This window comes from Vipera ursinii (assembly GCF_947247035.1).
Source record: "Vipera ursinii genome assembly, chromosome: Z".
NCBI classification, from domain to species: Eukaryota; Metazoa; Chordata; class Lepidosauria; order Squamata; family Viperidae; genus Vipera; species Vipera ursinii.
In genome coordinates, this window is record NC_139517.1 from 102,620,332 (window position 1) to 102,635,597 (window position 15,266).

A 15,266-nucleotide genomic window follows, 5' to 3' on the forward strand; every position below is an offset into this window, starting at 1 on the left:
TGAGTCGTGAATCCAGGAGGATGCCTAGATTGCGTGCTCTATCAACAGGAGGTAACATCTCTCCTCCTATAACCAAAGATGGAACCTCTTGGACTAAACGAGATGCCGGTACGTAAAGCCACTCAGTCTTGGCCGGGTTGAGCCGGAGCCTGTTCTTCCCCATCCAAATCTGTTCCGCTTCCAGGCAACGGGATATCACATCGAGGGCATCACTGGGTTGGTTTGGTGTGGAGATGAAAAGCTGGGTATCATCAGCATATTGATGATACCTCACCCCGAAGCCACGGATGATCTCACCCAGCGGCCTCATATAGATGTTGAACAGGAGAGGCGAGAGTACCGACCCCTGAGGCACCCCAAAACTAAGGGGCCTAGGGGTTGAGCTGTCCCCCTGCCAACACCGTCTGCGAATGACCCGAGAGGTAGGAGAACCACCGTAAAAACGGTGCCTCCCACTCCTAACCCCTCAAGACGTCGCAGCAAGATACCGTGGTCGATGGTATCAAAAGCTGCTGAGAGATCTAATAGGACCAGGACAGAGGAATAACCCCTATCTCGGGCCCGCCAGAGATTATTCACCAGCGCGACCAATGCCGTCTCTGTGCTATACCCAGGCCTGAAACCCGATTGGTACAGATCCAGATACTCAGTTTCCTCCAGGACCAAAGGGAGCTGCCGTGCCACCATGGTCTCAACAACCTTTGCAAGAAAGCGAAGGTTGGAGACAGGACGAAAGCTATTTAAAATGGCTGGATCCAATGCAGGTTTCTTGAGGAGGGGCCTTACCACCGCCTCTTTCAAGGCGGCAGGGAAGTATCCCTCACTAATTACTTTTATAATTTTATAATTTTATTTCAAGGGAGAAGTATGATTACACTGATCTAGAACTAACCCCAAATGCAAGGCTCAGGCTTCCACTTGGTGCAGATCCCCCTGCTGAAGGAATCTCATATTGCTTTTGTTCTTTCTGACATGCACTGGGATACAGTGGACGGAACCCTATGGATTGGTTATCAGGGCATTTTAACAGAATGACTGAGACACCGGGTTTTTACTTTTAGTTTGTATGATTACGGTAAGTTTTTGTAGTTTATTACAGTCATGAGCCACCCAGAGCTGTGCTCTAAGATGGGCAGCTATACAAATACAGGTACTCCTAATTCAGTGACTGCCTCATATGATGACCATTTGCAGTTACAATAATGATGAAAAAGTAATTTTACAACTAATTCTCATATTTATAACCTCGGAGTCTGTAAAGCAAAGGAAAATTGAAATAAGAATACAGTGGAAATCTCACTTAGTGATCACTTCATTTAATAACCAAGTTTCCAGGTCCAGTTATAGTCACTAAATGAGGACCACCTGCATTTTAAATTAAATATATACATATATTTATTCAAACTGTAAATTGTTTGCTAGATGCAATCACACCATATGGTAGAGATTTATACAAATACAGTCAGAACCCCATTGTATTTTCCATTCCATTCTTAACGTTCTCTCATACTGAGTATATTTTTTCACATACTATATTAAATTTTCAGGTAGCTATGATTTATTTACATTCCTGTAATTACAATTCTTTAAATGATTTTTACAATTTCTCACTCAAGGCTTATGTCTCTGTACAAAGTCTCAATTGCAAATATCTTAAACTAAACTTCCACCAAGCCCCTTGTGTTGCTAAAACTGATGCAGCGAAACCAAAGAAAGAATAGTCACCTGATACAAACAACCAATCAAAGAACTGAAGTGATAGCTAAGCAACCATTTTTCACTGTGGTCTGAGATTCACACACATGGATTAGTCACAACTTCTTACCTGTAACAGAGGCTTGCCACATTAGGCATGAAGAGAGTAGCCCTTCCAAACCTTGCACCTCCTTAGGGACAGAGGTCCAGTCTACAGAAGGATATGAAAGGGGGAAGACCCATGTGGCTGCTATCCAATATAAGTTCAGTATGAAACTGCCATAGAGGAAAGATGCTAATGCTACCGTCAGTTTTGAAAAGTGAGCACAAGTAAGAAGGAAGCATGGCTGTTTTGTTAACTCATAACAAAGCAGTATGATCGCCACCTCCATTTGAAGAATGCTAATGGATAAACTATGGACTTAAAATGTCATAGGAAATCCAGAAATAAATTTTGCTTCCAGCAAAAGAATATCTTGCTGTCCAAGTAAAATATGAGAATACTATAGACATCCAAAAACTTTCAATGACTTGAGCAATTGGCAAAATGTGGCAATATAATGTTCTGATTCAGGTGGAAGATTAAGATTGACTTTGGAAGGAAAGAATTTTCTGGATAAAGGTAATGCTATCATAATGCCTGCCTTTTGAAACAGCAATCTCTGGGAAGATCCAGACAGTTTGGACCTAATAGCGTTTAAGCATTAAGCATTAAAGACCTAGCTGTTTCTCCCAAGCTTTGGGACCCAGAGGTTAAGAGGGGCCTGATTTGCGTAGTTCTGTTGTTGTTTTTTCCTTTTAGTTCTGGCTGGAATTAAGCAGGGCAGGCCTTTTAGAAGGTTCTGAATCTCAAAGAATTTTGGGGGAGCCAACAATAGTGCAACACAGACATAAATGTCTTCTACAGGAAGTGGAGATCAGCAGATCTCTCAGACAAGAAAGCTGCTGGGCAATTTTGGAGATATGGTAGGAGGTATAAAGAAGAACAAAGGAATTACAATAGCTTGGAATCTACTATCCTTAATGCTTGTTTAAGGAAGTTCAAAGAGAGACTCACAAACTAACAGAAAGATTTTGATGAGCATGTTTAGAAAGTGCCTAACAATACTGACAAGTAAATGAGTCATAACATAAGCTTGTAGTAGAAGGATATCCTGTCCTGATGAACATAGAGTTTTGAAGATAATTTCAAGAATTTTAAAGAAAAAAAGTTTTTTTAAAAAGGAAGAATTTATTCAAAACAGAGAAATAATAATCTCAAGTATAAATATGGCAATACCGTGATGGTTAAGCAACCAAAAGGCTTGGCAGGAGCCATACCTTGTTGAGTGACGTATCTGTGGGATGGACTTGCCACAAAGCAACACATGAATTCTAAAAGGTTCTGAGTAGGATTCTGCATAATCGTGTGAACAATAATACACTTAATAAAAATATGGAACAAAGTTTAAAATCAAACCATGTACATTGTATATAAAAATTAAATCAAGAACTAGTTACAAGCAAAACAGATTAATATTTACAAGTATTTCTTGACCAAAGAAATCTAATGGAAAATGATGGCAATCCAAAAACAACCCAGGTCAGAATGGAACTAATTCAGTATTTTTCCTTGCAAACTTACACATCTATTGTTACAGTAATATTTCAAATACTGAAATTAATCTGCGTAAGTATCCTTACATTTACAGTTCTAATTTATTCTTAGAAAATAAAGTGAAACAAATTTTAGTATGGGAATGGACAAAACCATTACAAAAATAATAACCTTGACCAAGAAATCCTGTTGAGGATCCTTTCAAAACCTTTACAAAAATGATCAAAATGGATTATAGTAACTATAGATATTATACTACATTTAAATAAAGGTCTTTTTATAATAATAGATAAAAGCCAAGACAGAAATCTGTATTTATTAAATCAGCTATCCAAATATCCAATTATATAAAATGTAATGTAATGCATTAAAAAAACTGAGGCATGCATGCATTCCAAATCATTATTACTGTCCTTTCTCTGAAAATTGCTTGATTTAGTAAACCATCTACATTTTTATAAATGTTTCATCTCTTTTAGCAAAGAGCTTTTGAAAAGCAGAAAAACCATAATGTAGTATTCAGCATCACCACACATATAGATCATAAAGATCCACATTTCAGCCCTCTTTCAATGCCCATATTGCTAACCACAACAAGACTGTCCCCAAAGGAACAGGAATTGAGCTCTAGCACTCCAATCAATCTTGCCCACGGTGAAAATAAAGCATAACATAGCATGATGTGTGAACCTAGCCTATTGTTTCATCTGTTTCTTGAGTAAGAAACTACTATAATTCATACAAAGCAATATGCAGTATGGTATACCGCCACACCATACCATATACACACCTTAAAAATACATGCCACCAAAGGACTTCACTGACTCACAAGAAAACAATATGCTAAACTGCACCTATATGTAGTAGATATCAAGTCCATCAAAATATCAAATAAATGGAAAAATTACAACATTGAACCACCCATATACAGTAACTGATATAAAAAGAGCAAGCAACTGTAAAAGAACTAAACTGAATTCTTAAGCTTCATTCCATCCTCACTTATTTCTTACTAAATAAAACTGGTAAATAAAATAAATCAGTCAATGTCCTAATATATTGCCAATAATAGGCTAGGTATTCCTTCAGGTTTATGTAAGACAATGAGAATGCTACAGAAATCTACTATATAGTAGACAAATCTACTATATAGTAAACATTATAAAGTAAGAGTTCTATCGTTGTGCACAGGAAATTTAAATCTAGAAAATGGAAAGCAAATCCTATAATATAACCTAATATTTATAATTGCACTAAAGTAACCTTTCCCAATTTAGTATAATCCCAATAGTAACGCAATTCTTAGTAATATAATTATATAATTTTGAAACTATAGTACCAATGCATCTATGTGGCATAGATTGGCAAAATACTGCAGATCAGAAAACAGCTTCCACTAGCCTTGCTTTTAGCTATATGTTACTTGAGAATTATAGTTTACATTAAGCTAACATAATTACAAAAAAGTTTCAGAAGTTTGAAACTGACCTACTTTAACATAACTATCAATTTTCATAAAGAAGACAATTATTCCCCCCCATTAATACACTAAAGAAGGGAAGTCTATGAAGTCAGTAGAAGACCTGCTGAGATTTTTTTCTATCTGTGTATGCTATATTAAGTTATGGTTTAGCATGATGTACAAATGAAAACATCTTTAAAATTTAATTAGCTTTTTCCAAACATAATTCAATGGTATAAATTTGAAGTTACAGATCCTGATCTATTACAACAGTGGATCATCTTTGCCTGGTTCAAAAAAATAGTATAAAAGAAAATAGGAATTTAAGATTCCATGCATATTTCCAATCAAAATTAATTTTCTTTTTTACACCACTTCCAACAATAAACTATCAGAATAAGGATCCTGGTGGCGCACTGGTTAGAATGAAGTACTGCAGGCTACTTCGGCTACTTGTGCTGACTGCCGGCTGCCAGCAGTTCGACAGTTCGATTCTCACCAGCTGAAGGCTGACTCAGCCTTCTATCTTTCTGAGGTCAGTAAACTGAGGACCCAGATTGTTGAGGGCAATATGCTGACTTTGAATGCATTGACAATACTTGTAAATTTATCTTTTAGAACTGCAATTCTTACTCCCAGTTATCCACATGTCGATTACAGCAATAAGATGAATGAAATCTAAGAGTAGATTTGCCTCTCTTATACCTCCATAACCTATTCATAATAGTTTCAATTTTGATGCAAAGACCAGAAATTACAAGAAGCAACTATTCATGTTTTTAAGTGCTGGTAGAAACCTTTGGCATCTAGATTATTTTTCAATTTATAGCAGAAATTGAAAGGAAAAAAAAGAAAGTTGCACTTTTACTCACAGGTCATTTTTCCTCTCTGAAGAGGGTAGGTGGGGGTGGATAGGAAGGAATGTAGCCATGGAATATATAATATGATATTGTTCAAAGCAAAAATGGGTGCCCTGTCTAGTTTTCTATACCCTGAAATTGAAACTAGAACTAATTAAAATATCCAGGCAAAAATATAGTAGAATGCTTACTCTTTGAAACTTGTTTACATTTCAATTATTGACTGATGAAAGAGAAACTGTCATTCCCTGATAAATACAATTCATTTTCAGTATGCATATATATTGGCCAGTAGAAATAATTATAAATATGTTATAAATTATACCAACTAATTCAGACTTACCACTCTAGCTGCTCTTTCCTGAGATTCACATTTTCTACAAAACCAAGGTCCAGTGGGTACTTGCACAATTCCGTAGCATGCTGTTTTGGGAACAAAAATCAATATATGCAAATATATTACTGACCTATAGCCAAATTATAACACTGAATTACATTACCTGCCATGTAATTTACACACACACACATACATACACACACATATACATATGTATACATACACACACACACACACACACACATATATATATATACACATATATACAGTGTGTGTGTGTGTGTGTGTGTATATATATATATACACACACACATATATATACAGTATATATGTATGTTGAGGAAGGCAAGTAATTTTATGAATATTAAATATATTTAGAAATCTGTTAATTCTAAAATGTTACAATTATTCTATGTACACTTATAATAAGGTGTTTTACCTTGAAAATTATTTTGATAAACATTTTTGCCTTTAAAAGTCAATCTGATCAGTCCTTTTGTTAACAGAGCATGTTAATACAGATACCATATAACAAATACTAACTAAAGAAATCAAATCCTTGTCTCTAACTTATTCTAAGTTGCTAAATTGAGGATTCCCCCAACAGGGCTTATTTTTTTTTAGATCTGTCTCAGCATATAACCTAATAACCCTTCCCCTAATCTAGTAATTTCCTAAGGATTTTTTTTCTGTTCAATTGTCTCCAATTCTCAGAAACTGCTGTTTTCTTAGCAAAATTTTTCAGAAGTGCTTTGCCATTGCCTTCTTCCTAGGACTGAGAGAAAGTGATTGGTGAAAAGTCACCCAATTGGTTTTATATACCTAACTCAGTGTCTCCTGGTTTCTCGCCTGATACCTTAACCACTACACAGAACTAAGAGTGAGAACAAGAAAAAGTATGTTGAGAATATTGTGCTCAAAATATTGAGAATATTTTAGCTCCAGAATATTGTGGAGCTAAAATAGAGACAAAAGTTTAAATGGGTATATCAAACCCTTATAAGGCTAATAAGGGATACAACATTCAATTTGATGAATTAATTTTTAAACAAGCAATTTGGTACAAAAAGCAGAAGAAAAAACAGATGTGTTAGTTCCCAGGTCTTCAAATTATATAAGATATTGACTATTCTCAATTGTAGTTTTAGTTCTTTTTTTGTATCACTAACCATAATCTTTGTCCACTAGTATTATGCTTATGTTTTTGATAATCTTATTAAACAATACTGCTTATGATTCTTCAAAATGCCTTGTATATATTAATCCCAAAATCTCATTGTACAACAATCAAATGTAACAAACCTATATTCCTACATATATTCTACTTTCCAACTAGCTACTTAGAATTCCATCAATATTATAATACTGTTCCACTGACAAATGTATTACAATAAAACTATTGTAATCAATCTATTGTTGCTACAACAAAATGCTATTCCTAGCACTAGGAAACAGGTTATCCCACATATACTTTATCACAGTTCATCATGAAATAGCATCTGACTATTTTATTTATTCCTTTTAGGCTTGAATATACATCAATTGTTTAGTTTTATGTTTTAAATTGAAGTAATGTGTTTTTGTGTGTGTGTGAATACTATGAAATTCATGTGCCACTGGTATAACTGAGTATAGGAATCACTACTGTGAAGATTATGGAACAAAGCAAAGTAACTGTGATGAGACTAAAAACACCCAGTTTAGTAATGCCAATGGTACCTTAGTACTTAACATTAATTGGTTCCGGAAGGGTGCAATGGGTACTAAAAACAATGAGAGCCAAACAAACTTTTCCCATAAGGAATAATGTAGTGAGTCAAAAGGCAGCTGACAACAGGTTCTAGTTTGTGAGTTGAATACCAAACAACTAAGGACTAAATTTTTGCATCAAAATGTATTGAATACTAAATTTGATAAGTTTCAAAGCAATTAAGTACCAAGTTTTAATTTATCACTTGGCATCATAACGTTTGAATCAAATTTATATTAATTTGAAAAAAGTTGGAGTGGAGTGGAGCCTTGGTGGAGCAGTGGGCTAATGCCTCCTTAAGTAACACCAGCTGCCTGCAATTAGTGCAGGTTCGCGTCCCACCAGGCTCAAGGTTGACTCAGCCTTCCATCCTTCCGAGGTAGGTAAAATGAGGACCCAGATTGTTGGAGGCAATTAAGCTGACTTTGTAATAATGCCACTTTGGGGGGGGGGGGTGAAAGCCCTAATAAGCAGGCATATACATAGAATGAAGGCTACTGCTAAGTTTGTAAGCCGCCCTGAGTCTTCGGAGAAGGGCGGGATATAAATGGAATTAAAAATAATAAAAAAGTTATCTAGATTAACCACTAAATTGTACATAACTTGTACAGTTGTATATACACTTCATGTTACTGTACTTTAATTTTCTAGCTACCCTTCTGTTTATCTATAAGAAAGGTGGTGGTATTAGAGGCAGACTGATCCAAAAATAAGATTAGTAAGTTGAGCAAGTTAACTTTTTGTAAATACAAATAATAAGATAACATCAGACATGACAATGACCTGGATTACACACTTTTAACTTCTAAGTGCTTGCATCTCTACTGTTGCATTCAGAAATCAACAAACACATTCATCTTTATTGAATATTTGAAAATAAAAACTGGACACATAAAATAATTAGGAAGTGGTCCAAGTTATAAAAGAAACATACAGACAAGTAGTCAGGAATTATAATATAGAATTGGTGTCAGAAAACAAAAAAATAAACTAAGTCATAGAAGGACGCTATGAATAATTTCCTAGCATATTTAAGATACTAACTGATGTTTTAGCAAAATTACTGAGTTCTTATTTTTGAGAAATCCCAAAGAATTGAAAAGATGTCAAATATCTGAAAAGCAGCAAATGCTGCTCGCCATCAAAAGGAAAAAAAAGAAGAAAACTAATCTAGCTCCGATATCATATTTGAGTTCAATATCTGTTTAGTCTGATATCAACATTTGGGAAAAGTTTTTAAAATTATCGTAAAAAGATTACTTCATAAGGTTCTTGAAATCTATCTAGCAATTATCAAAAGTTAGACAAATATAGAAATCTAGATAAATATAGAAATGTAGACTGGGCAACTTCATTAATAGATTTTGGGAATTCTGTGAACATAATATAACATGAGTAGGGACGCGGTGGCTCAGTGGGTTAGGACGCTGAACTTGTCGATCGGAAGGTCGGCAGTTTGGCGGGTCGAATCCCGAGTGCCGCGTAGCAGAGTGAGCACCTGTTATTTGTCCCAGCTTCTGCCCACCTAGCAGTTCAAAAGCACGTCAAAATGCAAGTAGAAAAATAGGGACCACTACGGTGGGAAGGTAACAGCGTTCCGTGCGCCTTTGGCGTCTAGTCATGCCGGCCACATGACCACGGAGACGTCCTCGGACAAGCGCTGGCTCTTCGGCTATGAAATGGAGATGAGCACCGGCCCCTAGAGTCGGAAACGACTAGCACGCATGTGCGGGGGAACCTTTACCTTTACTAATATAACATGATTTCAGCAAATTATTAATATAAAATAACAAGTGACATGCTGATGAACAACCAACGCATGATCATTATCATTATTAATCAGATATATTACAGCTACCCCATTCTGGAGGCATGGGCTGGATGGCATACAATTAAGGGGATACAAAGCTGACTCAAAAATTGTACTAAACAAAGCACTCTATGATTCCCTAGCAAATTGGATGGTGTATCTACTTGGACACCACACAGGAAAAAAAAATCTTGGCAAGTTAAGAGATATTGGCTGAATATAAAATAGTGAAAATTAACAGAAACAAGAGCAAATTTCATCAGAAGAAAGATTATCCGCACAAGTATGGAATAGAGAATATCTGGCATGGTACATGTGAGAAAGTACTTGATAAAGTGTTTAACTGCAAACTGAACACAAGCTAGCTGTGCAATATGGTTGCAAAAAAGTAGCATGCAACCTTAGGCTGCACCAACAGAAATGTAATTTCCAAATCACAGCAAATAATCATTCCACCGTATTGTGCTTTGCACAGGCACTACTTAAAGTATTTGTACACTTCTGGGCACACCACTGTAAGTATTTATAAAAATTGAAACAGATCCAGAGAAGGCAACAAGGATAAATCAGGGGAATAGAAACTGTTCTATTAAGAAAGACTGAAGGACTTGGGTTAAGTTCAGCCATGAGAAAGCCAGCTGTGGGGTGCTGATAGCATTCCTAAAATACCAAAAATGTGTAAGTTTTGTTTTCTTTCATACCAGAGTACAAGATTTGCAATAATAGATTTAAATGATAGGACATAATTCTAATGAATGTTAAAAAATATCAAATAGTAAAGACAGTTTCATAATGGACTTAATTATCCAGATATATTAATGGGTTCCTTTTCACTAGAGGTGCTCAAATAGAGACTAGACAACTACCAATACTTTTTTTTGGATGCTGTAATGAATAAGGAATAAAGGCAATTACTTAAGCAAATCCTCCAAACTCCATGATTCTAAGCAATGGTAATCATCAAACAATCAAAGCCAATCAAAATTACCCGAAATTGTGTGTCACAACATATACTTGGGAAATGTCATAAGCAAAATGTCATAACATAAGAGAATTCTGCCTATTCTAATTTCTGAACATTAAAATAACATTTTAATGTAATTGTGAGGATTGCAGATGTCATCTTACAGGCAACAGGTGTCAAATGACAACCCACAGCCATACTCTATAGCATAGGTAGATTGTTGTTGTTTTTTTAGGTAGATTGTTTTGAATTTCTGTCTTTGCCAGTCATTCCATAATATTTCTGCAATCTTGTATTAACTTTCTTCCATTTCAAATTACTTTAATTTTCCTATAATGGAAGATTAGAATATCAAAAGAAGGATAACTACTCGCCAATGATGAAATTTTTCCCTTCACCCATTAATTTCCTTAAGAGGAATCACTGATTCTTAACATGAACATCTCAAAAAAATCTCTCTTTGAAGAGCTACTTCTTAAGGAATTTTTAATTTGCATTCTCACATTTACAATGAATTCAATTTAATTCCCGTTAGGAAAATCTTGAATCTTCCTGTAAATCGTAAGAATCTTTTTGAAACCATACTGAGGAATCAACTGAGCAAACATCTTAGGTTATTTTCTAAGGATACAAACTATTTGCAATTAAATTAATTGGATTTATTAATTGGACTTATTTTGAAAAACCATATAATACATATAAATGATTTTACAACATGAAATATTGTTGTAGTATGCAAAAAATAATTGAACACATAAAAATCAATTTATAGCATGCTGTAAGAGTTACTATCATCTTCATTGTATTTTCTATTTAATTACTCTCCAGTTCCTATTGTTGGATTACATCTCAAATATGATGCATATTGCAAATTTACTATAATCAACACATTAAGAAAATACAGTGAAATAAATGTCTCTATAAGAGAAAAACAAAAATCCTAACCACTTGCATCAAACATTGATATTTATGAAAAATGCCATACATTCTTCTCACATTACTCAATATTGAGAAAATTCCCAGCAATACATTTTAGGATAAAACTATTTAATTTTCATTCAGATGGGGTAAGAAACAACCCTACACCACATTTGTATAAGGTCATCATTTCCTCATTTCCTACCATGAAATGTCATCCCATTAAAAATGTTTAAGCTTTTGGAAAATTAATAAAGACTGAAATTTCAATATTAATTCCTTAATCTTGTTCATTATCAATACATTCAGTAGTTTTTAAAATATTCTTCTACATCATTTATTTGGAAAATTTGGACTAAAATTTCTTTTCTCCCAAATTATATGAAATTAAATTGCATAACTGATATAAGGGATCCTGTCAGAAGTTCTAACAAGTGTTTTTAAAGCAACTAAATCCCTTATACCTTTTGTGATGTGATGTACAGTTATAAGTGACTCCAACTTCTTCCAAAAGTAAAAGAAACAAGAACACCAAGATACAGACAGATGCACACTGTGCTCATTATAGTCAGCAAAACAGCAACACAGCTGGGCACCAGCCAATTGCACTCCCTCCAGTAATCCAAACAAATCTATCATCAAAGGCTAAGTAATTCTGCAGCAGTCCTTTTTCTCCCTTCCTCCATCAAGCTCCTACCACAAACAGGAAGTCTTCCTATCCAGCCGACTCGATCCAGCTTAATGACACTTTGGCAAGCGTGGAAGAGAGGGAAGGGAAAACGGAGGGATATCACATGATATCTAACGCTCCCTTGGACAAACATTTTACCTAGCTCCACGCCTCGTTTAAGAGTAGAATTCCTCGTGAGGGGAGCAGCAAGCTTACTCTCGGCATGCAAATGGGAAAATGGATTCCAATTCTGTAGGCAGAGGCCGAAAATTGCAAATCGGTCTTCCCCTACGCCGAACTCTGCATTCGTGGACTATTTGGCTAACAAGCCACCCCTTTCCCACCCTGCCTGTTTTCTAACCAGAGGGCGGAGGAAGGGGCAGGCACATGCAGGATAAGGAAGTAGCGACCTAAGACGGCACGCGCAACTGACTCATGCAATTCCCGAACAGAAGGAAAACGAGCCTTTCCCAACTGTTGCACAACACACAACGTCCTACCATTGTTTTTGGTTTTTTTTCTAAACCCTAAAACAATGCCTGGGCTTGCGAGCAAGGCAAGGACAAGCCACTCGACCTTTGCTATCGGGCGGGGAGTGCAATAACGTGCATAGGCATACATACTCTGAAAGAACAATCGGGGCTAAGATGAGGCTGAAAGGTTGCGAGGGCGAAGGAGGAAGAGAAAGGCCGCAGGAAGCAGCTTGCCCAAGCAAATGGGCGGCGGAACGGGGGTGCCGAGGCGAGCCCTCTCACTCACCTTGATGCACTGCGACATTGCAGCCATGCCCGTCGCAGTAAACCAGCGGGTTCTCGGCCCAGCCCCTCTCGTCGGAGCACACGCAGCAGCCGCCGATCATCTCCTTCATGCTATTGGAGAACTCGCCCTCCAGTGACACAGGCAGCAACAACGGCTCGCTAGAGACCATCTAAGGGTTAAAAACACCGTCAGCACGACACCACACACCGCCAGAGAGACCCCCGTGGCCTCCGCTGCCTTCTCCCCCACAGCACTCGGTTTTCAGTCACTCAGCCACCGCCGCCGCCAGTACCGCCTCCATAACAGGGATGTCGGACCCATGGCCGCTGGAAGCGGCAGTGGTGCTAGCGGCGAGAAGAAAACAGCGATGAAGAAGCTTCTTTGAAGTTCCTCCCATGTGCCGGCTCAGTCTTTCAGCTCACGCAACAGTAACGAAGCTAAATTTTACGGGCCAAAGTCGCGGCAAAAACCTTGCGGTCCACGCAGCGAGGCAATAAAGCGAGAGAGCAAGGCCCGCTCCACGCAGGCGCACTGCAAACCTCCCTCAGAGAAGGCCCAACGACGCGCCAGCGGCCGCAGAACCAAAGGCCTTTTTACTCCCCGGTCTTCTCTTCCTCCTCCTCCCCGCTTTTTCTCCCTCCACGCGAGAACTCATGGGCCGTCCGTAGAGCGCGAGCGACCTTAATTCCCGTGTCGCGCGCGCGATGCCCGCGAGCGTTCCTCTTTTTTTTTTTTGCCGTTTCCTATGGATGCACATTCGGAGCGTGCGCGGGGAGGGAAAGAAGGGAGGGAGGAATGCACAGTCGCCCTCCCTCTTGTCTGAGGAAGTCATGCTGTGTGGAGGGACTAGGCCAGGACAAGACGCATTCATTTTTTTTACGTTTCTTGGCTGCCATACAAAGATGACACCACGCTCTGCTCCCGAGAGATGCGGGGGAGGGGGAGGAATGTTGCGCGCGCGCGTGTGTTTTCATTCATCTCACTTCCCCCCTTAGGCCGTTGTGATTCTTGGGGCCAACGGAGCTGATGGATTCCTGGCCCTTGGCTCGGTCACACCCGCGCTGCATTTCCCCCCCCCCCCCCGTGTATTTCAGACTTCTCGCAGTTTGTGCCAAACCTAGATTAGGTCAGTTGCTATTATCTGGGGCCAGTCCTAGTGATGTGATCAGCCGCAACTTTCTATTTTTGTCATCATAGGCACCCGTGCACAAGCAAAGCTATCTTATTCTGAAGCATACTTTAAAAGTTCGAAATAGGCTTATAATAATTGTTCTCACTGGTTCAGGTCTTTACTGACTTAATATTTTCCTAATGGCAATAATTTCAGATATCTCTAATGGGAATTGACTGGCTTTTTTCATGGTCACAATTAAAATCTGCAAGATTCTGCTTATTTAAAAATGCTTTGATTTCTAAATGTGCTGCATTTATTTTATGAAGAACAAGAGTCCAATGGCCTTTTTTTTTACTCTGGCATCAGCTTTCCTTTATTCTGTTGTACCCTTTAATCTTAATCATATCTGCATAACACACTTTGTCAGACTAAGGATGCAACATTAAGGAATTCCAGCAAGATTTATTTTTACCTCTTTCCCATTCATAGTAATCTTAAATTTATTTTATTCTGCTTCATCTGCAGAATTTGTACATGGAGGGGGGGTTCTGTTGCGGGAAACTACCTTGATATACATCAATTAAATTACCAACAACTCAGTTTGATTTGGATGTTGTTTTTATTTCCTTCACCTTAATTCATTTATATTTCCTAAATTCGCAGTCTCTATCACATTTATTATTTTCACCCTAGCTTCACTATATCATAGCATATCAATATGAATTTAAATTGTTAACAACAACAAAAAGGGAAAAGCCAACAAATCTGCCTCAAACTCTTAGATACCATCTGACTTTTCTTACTATAAGATAATTTGAAAGGGCATTTTTCTCAGTTTTTAATAAATAGCTGATTTGTTTACATATTAAAAAATCAGGAGAAATTGAGGATAATTAGCAAAGAAAAACTCATTTTTCATTTACTATGAGCAGTTATAACTAAAAAAAGGAATTGCAGCTACTCATAAAACTGAAGTGATTAGAGTGGGACGGCAATACCATTAATATATGTTTAGAATAAGTCCCCTTGAATTTAATGGAATATCAAAATATGCTCAGTAAAGAGCTGCAACTTTACAGCATTCTCGCTTTTCTGCTATTTCTGCTTACTTCTTTCAACTTTTCTGCTATTTCAAGGCTGCTAATTTTATACGGAAGATGAAAGGAATAACACCACTGATCTGACCATCACATTAAATGATAAGCAAGACAATTTTCTGCATCACTTGGCAATGTTTATATTTTTGCAAACCTGCCTTATTTATTGATAATATAGTTACAGCATTAAATAAAGTATCAGCCTATAACATTGCTCTAAATATATTACATAG

The 15,266-nt window shown here is 37.2% G+C and overlaps 1 protein-coding gene across 4 annotated transcripts in view; it reads right to left on the reverse strand.

Annotated features, from left to right (window-relative positions):
- MLLT10 (MLLT10 histone lysine methyltransferase DOT1L cofactor) overlaps positions 1-13,544 on the reverse strand; it is a 127,564-nt gene extending 114,020 nt beyond the window's left edge. For 3 of the 4 annotated variants that reach the window (XR_014494248.1, XM_083377982.1, XM_083377981.1), the window contains exons 1-2: positions 12,823-13,544; positions 5,958-6,037 (exon numbers count right to left, since the gene is read on the reverse strand). Coding sequence is in view for 3 of the 4 variants with exons in the window: in XM_083377982.1 (XP_083234108.1) it covers positions 5,958-6,037; positions 12,823-12,991 (249 nt within the window). In the remaining variant the exon portion in view is untranslated. The remainder of the gene's footprint in view (positions 1-5,957; positions 6,038-12,822) is intronic. The other variant, XM_083377983.1, reaches the window with a different exon arrangement.
- Between the last annotated feature and the right edge of the window lie 1,722 nt (positions 13,545-15,266).